Source organism: Dendropsophus ebraccatus, chromosome 6 (genome assembly GCF_027789765.1).
Source record: "Dendropsophus ebraccatus isolate aDenEbr1 chromosome 6, aDenEbr1.pat, whole genome shotgun sequence".
In the NCBI taxonomy this organism is placed as follows: domain Eukaryota; kingdom Metazoa; phylum Chordata; class Amphibia; order Anura; family Hylidae; genus Dendropsophus; species Dendropsophus ebraccatus.
The window spans coordinates 67,795,925-67,808,043 of record NC_091459.1 but is presented as its reverse complement, the minus strand read 5'-3'; the positions used below and the strand labels follow the sequence as shown (position 1 = coordinate 67,808,043).

General features: G+C 44.8%; 1 protein-coding gene across 8 annotated transcripts in view; it reads right to left on the bottom strand.

Annotated features, from left to right (window-relative positions):
• The window catches only part of MCF2L2 (MCF.2 cell line derived transforming sequence-like 2), a 304,091-nt gene that overhangs the window by 148,673 nt on the left and 143,299 nt on the right, over positions 1-12,119 (bottom strand). For all 8 annotated transcript variants that reach the window (XM_069975109.1, XM_069975111.1, XM_069975106.1 and 5 more), the window contains exons 6-8: positions 11,643-11,759; positions 5,254-5,403; positions 887-1,011 (exon numbers count right to left, since the gene is read on the bottom strand). In XM_069975109.1, the coding sequence (XP_069831210.1) occupies positions 887-1,011; positions 5,254-5,403; positions 11,643-11,759 (392 nt within the window). The remainder of the gene's footprint in view (positions 1-886; positions 1,012-5,253; positions 5,404-11,642; positions 11,760-12,119) is intronic.

Here is a 12,119-nt window from a genome sequence, read left to right as displayed (position 1 = left end):
GTGTCTATGGTCAGCGCTCACTCTCTATGCATATTCTATTAATTCCAGAGGAACTCTCACTTCCATTCTCATGAACACTACCAAGTAAAGATGAGCGAGCCAGCCGAGGTTTAGGTTTGTACAAAACTGAACTATAGGTTTCTGATTCCAGCTGTCTGCCCGCTCCATGAAGAAAGTGGATACAGCCTGAGGACCGCCTGGAAAACTGGGATACAGCCTATGACCTATGGCTGTATCCATCCACTCCATGGAGCAGGCAGAAAACAGGAATAGGAAGCTGAGATTTCAGGATTGTAAGAACCCAAACCTCGGCTGGCTCGATCATCTCTAGTCTCAAGTATCAGACCTTATTATCCCCTATCCTGTAAAGAATAAAGGTAGAGGGCTTGCTTATACTTTACATATACATTTCCTATGTCTTAGACACAGTAGTGTCTTAAAAGTCCTACGCCACTTGAGAGATCTCTATAAATTACATAGTATTTAATTATAGCTTTGTTTTTGCAGATCCTAATACTTAATAAGAAATCTAAAGCAGGGATGGGGAACCTTCGGCCCTCCACCTGTTGCACAACTACAATTCCCATCATGCCTGGACAGATAAAGCATTTACTTTGGCTGTTCAGGCATGATGGGAATTGTAGTTTAGCAACAGGGCCGAAGGTTCCCCATCATTTACCTAAACTATAGTGAACTATAGTGACCGATCTCTGGCACAAGAAAACACAGATCATATACATACTTTCTGAAGTACAGCTACTATGCACTACTCCACATGTAAGCCCTACAAATAGGTAACTGTTATCCATCTTCCATACACACACAGATTTTTCATTTTACTATTAAACTGAACAGGATTCATAAGGCCTGTGTGCACTGTACAAACCTTTCAACAGTAGCCATATTTTCCAGCTCATCCGGCGTCAGTTTGCAGCTCGGGTCTTTGGACACTGGCTCCTTTATACATGAGAGCAGAGTCCCACCTTGTTGCACTGCTAGCTTTAAATCATCCTGGAAGATAAATAGCAAGCAGTTATAAAGAGGTTACTTGTGTTGTTTTTCACCCACACATTGGGGTACATTTATCCAACTGGTGTAAAAGTAGAATTGCCTTAGTTGCCCCTAGTAACCAATCAGATTCCACCTTTCATTTTCCAAAGGACCTGTGATGAATGAAAAGTGGAATCTGATTGGCTGCTATGGGCAACTAAGACAATACTATTTTACACCAGTTTGATAAATCTCCCCCATTGTCTCTGTATTTCACTACAAAAAACAGCAGCATGCATCTAATGTTCACTGGAAGGGCTCCACTGAGAAAAAGGGGAAAAGGTGAATTGAGGACTAACTTCTCTTTATGTATTAAAATTTAAATTTATTTGTATTTTTATTTTACTTAATAAGTTAATACATAAGTGAAACCATTACCTAAAAAACACAATTATTGGTATACACTGAAATACAAGTCTTGCTACTTACCTCCTGGAAGCATCCCTGGCACTCTTTAGCAATGGTATGTGCACACTGAGTAATTCTGACGGAAACTCTGTCACGGAATTCTCAGCTCGCTTCCGCTCGCATCTCCGCCCATGTCATAGGCTCCATTCTATGCACAGGCGGATTCTTTCATCCGTCCTAAGAATTAGCAAGTTCATTCTTTGGAAGGATGAAAGAATTCCGCAACTGCGTTTCCGTCAGAATTACTCAGTGTGCACATACCCTCACAAAGCTAATCAAAGCAACTTATTGCATATAGATTATTATAGGTCATATCCATTCTCTCTTCTAATGGCCAGCAAGGTATTTTTCTTTAGTGTGGCTTCACACGTACCTGATTACAGCAGATTTAACGCTGTGAGTTCCACAGCTAATTCTGGTGTAATACCCGATACTTTCATGTTTTATGGCCTTACATCTTTGTAGCGCATTTTTCATTCAACTGCGAGAGGGCAAAGCCCCTTCCTACTTAACCCGTCTCTGCTGAGCTAATACCTTACCTGTTTGTGCTCCTTTGTGCTTCTTAGGCTCCCAGCTACCTGACATCCGACTCAGCCAATCAGTGCGCTGTCCTGTCACAGCCACTGATTGGCTGAGCGGGATGCCAGGGCGCAGGGAGCCTGAGAAGCAAGTGGGAGCGCACGCAAGTAAGGTATTAGCCAGGCAGCAGTGGGTTAAATGGGAAGGGGCTTTGCTCTCTCGCAGTGGAATGAAAAATCTGCTTTGAGGATGTAAAGCCATAGAAAATGACAGTACCAGGTATCGCAGCAGATTTGCAGAACTCGGCAATGCGTGTGAAGCTACCCTTAGGGTATATTCACACATAATATCTGCTGCTGATTTGATGTGTAAAAGTAAATAACTGAAGATAGCATCAAATCCACAGTAGATACACTACATGTGAATATACCCTAAGATGACATTTGACTTCCCATACATGTGCTGCAGTCTAGTTAGTCTTTCTTTTAACTGGAGCAAAGCTTTAGTTTTAGATCTAACCTTTCTTTTACTCCCTATGGGACCTGGTTACCTAACATGAATATTCAGAATGTTTCATGCTTACAAAGCTTACAGAGGTGTCCACACCGAATGCTGCCCCTGTCTTCTTCTTACCAGCGAGGACATTATCCACAGGACAGGAGGATGACTGTATGGGAGTGAAGCCAGGTAATACCATACAACATACTCTTTATTCCAGGTTAAAGGAAATATCCATAAAGCAGGAAAGGTCCTAAGTGGCATGGATCACAGAAACCACTGCGAGCATATTTAGGCTATGTTCCCACAATGTAATAATAACGGCAAATATTGGTGTTCTGCCCTTATATTTACATTGTGAGAACATGGCCTTAAAGTGTAGGTTTATTATGGTTTTAGAGATGAGTATGCGGCATTTGATTACCGGTGGTTAAAGAAGTTGGATGCAGCCCTAAGGCCGTAGGCCATATCCATGTTTTCGCGGACTCCCAGAATGGACTAACTGGATCAGACACTGTCTCTTTTATGTTTATTTATGAATTTTGTAATAAGGGTTTTATCGGTACAGAATGTCATAGTTTTACCAGTATTTTTGGACTGTGTAATGAAAAAGTTGCAATACCTAAAGGGAAACTGACAGCACGTATATGCATGTATAAATAGCTATAAGCATTAGAGATGAGCGAACCGGGTTCGGGTTCGAGTCCATCCGAACCTGAACGATCGGCATTTGATTAGTGGCGGCTGCTGAAGTTGGATAAAGCTCTAAGGTTGTCTGGAAAACATGGATACAGCCAATGACTATATCCATGTTTTCCACATAGCCTTAGGGCTTTATCCAACTTCAGCAGCCACCGCTAATCCAATGCCGAAAGTTCGGGTTCGGATATATATATATGTATATATATATATATATATATATATATTTATATATGACACTGCTTGTCCTTGCCCCTCTCTCACTAAATACCACTCTGTCAACAGGCCCTCCTTGCTTCCTCAGAGAAGGATTAACAGCCAGAAGAGTTTCAGCATAGCTGTAGATGAGCCTATTGTCAATTTTTTTGTGAGGAGACAGGGGCATCCTGGTGATGGAGCGGTATTCAGGGAGCAGGACTGCAAGCAGTGTCACAGAAACCCCTCTGTGACACTGTCACTGGGAACAGAACAGAGAATATATATAAAGGTAGTGATAACTAGAGATGAGTGAACCTGCCGAGGTTCGGGTTTGTATGAACCTGAACTCAGGGCGTCTGATTCCCGCTGTCTGCAGCCTCTGTGAAGAGGGTGGATACAGCCGGAGGACCACCTGGAAAACTGGGATACAGCCTATGGCTATGGCTGTATCCCAGTTTTCCAGGCCGTCCTCCGGCTGTATCCACCCTTTTCACGGAGGCTGCAGACAGCGGGAATCAGACGCCGAGAGTTCAGGTTCATACAAACCCGCACCTCGGCAGGTTTGCTCATCTCTAGTGATGACCTCATAACTGTCAGCATACATACTGCATAAGCATGTACATGCTCTCAGTTTACCATTAAAGCATTGCTGTCATTTGGAGTAACTTTTGAGATGTCATCAACTCCCACCAGGTCTCACCCCGAGATACAGCAGGGAGCAGTGTGCAGCCTGATCCTTTATCTGACATGATTTCACATAGCATACAGGAGTAGGGAAATAATTTTTTCAGACAGTCATCCTTATGTTTGATTTGAATTGCATCAGACTATTGTTCCAGCATCATCCTATTGTCCAATGTAGATTGGTGATTCATCATATAATTTTCATCCAATCCTCAATGCTCCTCGATGACATCATTTTAGCCTACTTTCTCCTTGCTTTCTTTTGCTTAGGTATAAGTGCAGGTTTCTGTTTTGCTTTTCTACATTTAGAGTATGTTCACACTGAGCGAATGGGGCGGAATTCCTTGCTCAGTGTCAGACCGTATCTCTATGGGAGGGCTCACGCGCCTCTCCAATAGAGATGCGGTCTGACACTGAGCAAGACGGGATTCGCCGGCAGAACTCACCCATTAAGGGTATGTTCACAATGAGGAATACGCATGGAATTTCAGGCAGATTCCACATCAAAATGCACACGGAATCCACTCGAAATTCCGCCCGTAAAAAATGAACATTGTGAATGAGGAATCCTATAGAAGTCAATAGGACTTGAATTCTGCTTGAACTGACGTGCAACAACCAACATCTTTTGCCACATTCTGTGTTGCATTTCCATCTTGATGGAATGTTATAACCATTTTATAATTTCATCTGACAGCTCCATAGTTGAGACCATGTTACTTTTCCATTCACCACATCCAACAGCATTAGCTACAAACAAATCTTTAGTAAAGAAAAACCATGACCACTGTATGTGTATGTATGAATAGAATTACAAATTTTGTGTATGATTCATTTCAAGTGTTGCACAGTTTACAACATCCAGCAGCCGTTACACTACAGCTTGTCATATCCTCGCTTTTCAGGATTTCTATTAAAGCAAACAATCTCAGAACTGGTACGTATTCATGATAGTAGGCAGGCATCATCAGTTGGGAGAGGTGAATAGACTGCTCCCCTCATTAATAGAATGAACCTTGAGTTATATTCCTTTATGGCTCTGTAGAAAAATTGTGCAGTAAGTTTGGCAGGCTGTACGCAGAAAAGAATAGTCTCCTGACAAGAGTTGCGTCAAAGATGTTAATATAGTAGTAAAATACCTCTATAAAACAAGCAACCCTTTAAACAGACTGATCATGCTGGATGTGCAGCACCTACTTTCAGCTTGTTCTGATGTTCTGTATGTGTCAAGAGAAGCTCCTCTGTGCATATAACATCATTGGGGAGTTCAGTCTCTGCCAGGCTGGTTCCAAATGTCTGTAAGTTCTGGGCTGTAGTTTTCACAACTTGAGCAAAGCTCTCAATGGCCTATGTTAGGAAATATATACAGTATAACAGCATGTTAGTTTACTTACTGAAAACAAAGGCTTATTATAACATATTGAGGCTGGGTTCACACACCGTATATTTAAGGCAGTATTCCTCATGTCAGGTCCTCATAGCAACCAAAACCAGGAGTGGATTGAAAGCACAGAAAGGCTCTGTCCACATAATGTTGTAATTAAGTGGATGGCCGTCATTTAATGGCAAATATTTGCTGTTATTTTAAAACAACGGCCGTTGTATTGAAATAATGGCAGTTGTTTACCGTTATATGGCGACCATCCACTCAATTTCAACATTGTGTGAACAGAGCCTTTCTGTGTTTTCAATCCACTCCTGGTTTTGGTTGCCATGAGGACCAAATACTGCCTGAAATATACTGTGTGTAAACCCAGCCTTAGGCTATGTTTACACTACGTAAAAGTACGGCCGTTGTTGCCGATGGCAACAACGGCCGTACTTTTACCGCGGTGGAACAATTCCTACTTTCAATGGGATCCCGGCCGGCGCAAACACACATCGTATGCGCTCCGGCCGGGATCCCATACGCCGCTGCAAATAACTGACATGTCAGTTTTCTGCGGCCAGAATTCAGTAAATTTCGGCCGCAGAAAGACCTGTCAGTTCACACAGTGAAGCGAGCGGCTCCGGCTGCTCGCTTCACTGTGTGCTATGGGAAGCTCTGATGCGGGCGCGCGCTGATGCGCCCGCATCAGAGCTCCGCGGCCGGAAATATCATCCAGCCGGTACTTAAGTACCGGCCTGGATGATCCGTGCAGAGACCGGCTGTTCCGTGATGATATTCGGAATGATATTGATACATGAAGACAGGTGGGGAAACAATCCATAGCATGCATTCACCATTCATAGGTCTGCAAAATCTACAGATGTGTGAATGCAGCCTAAGGCTATGTTCACACAACGTCACTTAAGTACCGGCCGGGATGATCTGTGCAGAGACCGGCCGTTCCGTGACTCGGCCGGTCTCTTACGTTGTGTGAACATAGCCTCACACTGTAAAGTCATCATTGTACCTAAAATAGTTTCCACATACAAGCAATATCTCTTCCTGTCAAACGACAAATACCTATTCAATGGCTTAGAGCTGATTTAATGTCTAGGCTATATGGGTACATACATATCCATCAAGTTTCCTGTTCAATATATCAATATACCCTATGGAGCTGTCTAGCAGTGGCTTATAGTTTCTGGCATGTTTTACTACCCTAAAAAAATTTAATTGCCATTTTCTAAACCCCTATATAATTTTTTATGTCTAAAAATCTGGGGGCTCATATTTTGATCCATGAGCCGTATTTTTTATTATTACCATGTTGCATAATTTTTATTCAATTTTTTTAACCTTTTTTATTAGAAAAATGGGATGGTATACACTTATGAAGTCTCCAAGAGGACTTGTATGAGCAATCACCCAATTGATCAGTTGATTGACCAATAGATTATTGCAGTACTTTTTTAATGCAGTAGTTCGGCACTCTGTTGTTAAAGCTGTTTCAAAAACCGTGTTACAGTAGCCTAGAAGAGGCCTTGGGCTGCCAAGCCACTGATCCAATTCACTGTACCACTAAAGACATTTAGTAAGGTCACTGTAAAGCCACTGTCAGTTTTGCCACTGGTGTTACAGTGGCCCCCAGCTGCTTTAACTAGGTGTTAAGCAGACTCGAGTCCCCAAGCAAAAAATAAATGTCATGAGTTGGTGAGAGGTTTAGGGGGCTATCCAGAAAAGGAAAACATACCTACTTTCCTCCAGAAACAGTGCCATGCTTGCTATCCAGTTTGTGTATGAATTTGCAGCTCAATTCTACCAAAGAGAATGTAGCCGAGTTGTAATATCACACACAACCTGAGGATAGGGGTGACACTGTTTTTGGAAGAAAGCAGCTATGTCCTGTCCTATAAGTGTTCCTCTTACCACTGACTATAATATCATTGTAGTAATTTCAGCTTTGCAAACATTTGCTATTCTAGAGGTTAGTGCTTAAAGTTATGTGTGTGTGTGTGTGTGGGGGGGGGGGGGTTATGTGCTATGGTAGTTATAAGCTATGTAGAACATTATAGCTCCACCAGCTCACCCCACAAGAGCTCCATAGTAATTTTGTTGTGGGTAGCAATAAACAGCCCCATAACTTCACATTTCCTCTGCCATGCTTGTCAGAATTGCACTGCTCCAGAATCCTCTTATATATTCTCTGTCTCACATATGTTCTACTTTAATGGTATAATGCTAATGATGCACCCTTCTTGGGGTCTGGGTTTCGTTTGCTCATGTTTCTGTCGTGGTATGTATATCAGCTTTTTGAGGTTACTTTTTACAGCTTCATGTGACACGTAAAGTCTCTTTCCATCAGGGTGCCCTCTCCTCTTTGTGTGGTGTTTTCTAGGCCTCCAAAAAAAAACACCAGAAGAACTGCCTATGCGTTTTTTTCATGCATTCGCATTTTTTCTGGCGTTGTGAATGATCTTTTTTAGGTGGTTTAGGTGTATTTGTGTGCTGGATTTTTTTCCCTCTGCCATCACATGACCTAGTTGCTGGACCACAAAAGGTGACAAAAACACCAGAGAATAAATGCCATATGCACAGCAATGGTGTTTTTGAGATAACCAGAACAATCCCATTGAAGTCTATGGTAGAAAAAAAACGCTAGGCCTTGCAGCCCGGTGTCTTTAGTCCATGGTCCTGTCTGTTCTATTAACCAAAAGACAGGGAAACATCCTTACTGAGCCTACTCATATTCTGCCCAGAGAGAAAGACATTATATAATACCTTGACACAGAAGAGAGTATTAGGGTACAAACCCACTTGACGTATTTGCTGCGTGAATCAGTCTTAAAAATAAGCAGGCAAAACTCAGGTTGGCTTTATACAATTGTTCTGTGTTAAAATACGCAATTGCGTATTTTTGAAGCATGAAGCTACATGCGTTTTTCACACAGATTGTTAACAACTGATGCTTTGCTAACAACAAGCTTCACGCTTCAAAAATACGCAATTGCGTATTTTAACGCAGAACAATCGTATAAAGCCAACCTGTGTTTTGCCTGCTTATTTTTAAGACTGATTCACGCAGCAAATACCTCAAGTGGGTTTGTACCCTTAGGGTGCCTTCACACCTACCGACTCGCAGCGTTAATAACGCTGCGAGTCGGCTAGGTCCTGGCAGATCACTGTCATTACATACACGCAGCGGTCTGAACGACCGCTGCGTGTATGTAAATCTGCCGGCTGCTTAACCTCTTCTGATGCCGGCCGGCCGCCTCCCGCTCAGCTCTGTATACATTACCTCCTCGCTCCACGGGGTCCCGGCGTCCTGCTCTCCCACCCGGCCAATCAGTGGCTGCGGCAGGGCAAAACACTGATTGGCCGGGCGCAAGAGCAGGACGCTGGGACCCCGTGGAGCGAGGAGGTATGTATACAGAGCGGAGCGGGAGGCAGCCGGCATCAGAAGGGGTTAAGTGGCCGGCAGATTTACATACACGCAGCGGTCGTTCAGACTGCTGCGTGTATGTACTGACAGTGATCTGCCAGGACCTAGCCGACTCGCAGCGTTATTAACGCTGCGAGTCGGTAGGTGTGAAGGCACCCTTATGCAAAGTTGTAGGGATGCTGTGCACAACTGAATAATGCTTTTATATGTAATCAGTGGCGGAACTACCGCCATAGCAGCCGTAGCCGCTGCTACAGGGCCCGCCACATCAAGGGGCCCGGTCAGCAGGTCAGGGGAGAAACTGAATGTGTGTTCTGTCCCGGCCCTGCCCGGCCTCTCGGCACCTGTTGCTGCTCCAAAAGACACTGTACGCCCCACCGCTGCCGTACTGTCCCCCTCCCCCAACGTCAGTGTACGTCCAAATGCAGGTCCCCTTCGCTCTGCCGTACACTTGCAGGGGGGCGGAGTCATAGTCACAGGCAGACGCACTAATGGAGGAGGATGTTGGAGCAGCTGTGCCACATCCCCTGTTTGAGCTCTCAGGGTGCCCCCAGAGAGCGTGTCAGAGTGTCCCAGAGCTGCCCGCTATCCACCCCCTTTGCCCACCCGCACTCAGAGTGGGCCCAGCAACCCCCTGCCAAACCTCCCCCAAACAGTAGCCCTTGGCTGCCCGCCCCCCACAGTGTGAGAGCAGCCCGATCGCAACCCTGCCCCACCCCACCCTCAGGCTGCCCTCACACTCCTCTCATCCCCACACACTTTGTTAGAGCAGGTGCCCCTCCCCCATCCCCCGCACAGTGTTTCAGGCCCCCCGCACACTGTGTTAGAGCAGGTGCCCCTCCCCATCCCCCGCACAATGTTTCAGGCCGCCCGCACACTGTGTCAGAGCAGGTGCCCCTCCCCCATACGGTGTTCCAGGCTGCCCTCCCCTCCCACCCAGCAAAGTGTTCCAGGGCCACCATTCACCCCCCAGTGGCGATGCCTGCACCCATCTCATCATCTTCACTTCCCTCCTGGAGCACAGAGAAGACGAATGGAAGGCAGCCAGATCAGGAACCAGGGCAGGTAAGATTACCCCCACCATGTCCTACTAACAGTCCATGGTGGGAGTTGTAGTTCTGCAGCCTGTGGACCTCCAGGTTGCAGAACTACAACCCCCATCAAGCCCTATTGGCAGTTCATAATGGGATTTGTAGTTCTGCAATAGGATAACACAGTATAGGAGGGGGGAAAGCAGTGGCACAGTAGAACCACATCTCCCAGCATGCTGTGTGTGTGTGGTAATATACAGGACTACATCTCCCAGCATGCTGTGTGTGTGGTAATATACAGGACTTCATCTCCCAGCATGCTGTGTGTGTGGTAATATACAGGACTATATCTCCCAGCATGCTGTGTGTGTGGTAATATACAGGACTACATCTCCCAGCATGCTGTGTGTGTGGTAATATACAGGACTACATCTCCCAGCATGCTGTGTGTGTGGTAATATGCAGGACTACATCTCCCAGCATGCTGTGTGTGTGTGGTAATATACAGGACTACATCTCCCAGCATGCTGTGTGTGTGTGGTAATATACAGGACTACATCTCCCAGCATGCTGTGTGTGTGTGGTAATATACAGGACTACATCTCCCAGCATGCTGTGTGTGTGGTAATATACAAGACTACATATCCCAGTATGCTGTGTGGGGTAATATACAGGACTACATCTCCCAGCATGGTGTGTGTGTGGTAATATACAGGACTACATCTCCCAGCATGGTGTGTGTGTGGTAATATACAGGACTACATCTCCCAGCATGGTGTGTGTGTGGTAATATACAGGACTACATCACATCGCAATGGGAAATGTAGTTCTGCAACACAATACGTTGACACAGTACATGAAGGGGAGACTGTAGCGTGGTACCCTAGCGGCCATGTGGGTACTCGGAATGTAAACAGAATGTATGCTGGCGTACTAGACCATATTGAAAGCACATGTATTGTAAACACGTGTGAAGGGAACATTGTGTCATAGCGACCTGTCATAGCGTTTTGGAGCTGCCCGCATCTGCAGGGGAACAGCACCACTGCGCCACTCCCCCAGGCCAGCACCATAGCGTTTTAGAGCGACCTACAACCCCACCCCCCTTCCCGGGGTCATTGTCTCACAGCGGAGGAGCTACACATCGAGGATCTGCACATAAAGGCACCAGCTTGCACAAGTATTTCAAATCCCTCTAATATGTATTTAATACCTTTATATATACCTCTAACATATATATAGATAGATAGAAATGTATAGAGGGGTATACATGAGGATATTATATACATATTAGAGGCAGTGGCTCCAGTGAAGTGTGGTCGGCCTTCATGGTCTCACAACACGTCACACAGCACTGTGGGTCTCTCTTGTGGCCGGAGGCAGCTGTGTACCTCCAGTCACAAGAGCCCCTCATACACATACTAACCTCTCCCAGCTCCCTAGCACATGATTGACACGTTTCGGGACTGCACTTAGCCAGTTGAGTATGTTGGGGGGGCCCATACAGTTTCTTTTGCTATGGGGCCCCATGATTCCTAGTTACGCCCCGGTATGTAATGTATACTTTAAGTCCTGGCATACAGAAGTACTCATTCACTTCAATGACCGTTGTGTTACAGCTCCTTACAATGTTGCTGTCATATGGTACAAATATATGTACAGTATTTGTATTGCCAAAAAATGTAATCAAGTGTCTCATCTAGAAATAGCCATGGCCTGCCAACATTCATTGTTAATTATAACTTACTGTTCTATGCTGTATCCATTGACCATGGCTGTATTCCAAGGTACCTCCTAGTTCACTGGTTAACTGACTTTTGTCAATGTATCCATGAAGATCCGAAACAGAATTTATCATAATAATCTGTAATTCAACAAATAAAAATTAATTATTATTGGAAATGAATTTAGTGAACATCTCACATTAGTATTTGCTCACATCTATGTATGTGGACAATCACCAAACGAGAGACAAAAGCATACGGAAATGATAAAGGTGAAAAATCTAGATTTTGAGTCAGATGTAAACCCAACGCTGGAGTTGTCTCAGATCACAACCTTGGATCTCAGTGCTGCAAGGCAAAAGTGCTAGCCACTTAAACCAAATGGTCCATCAAATGCGTCCTTATCTAACTGCAAACAAGAAAGCGGACGCAGAGAATAAAGGACGCAGAGAACCTGTCAGTTCACACAATGGAGCGTGCAGCTCCGGCCACACGCTTCA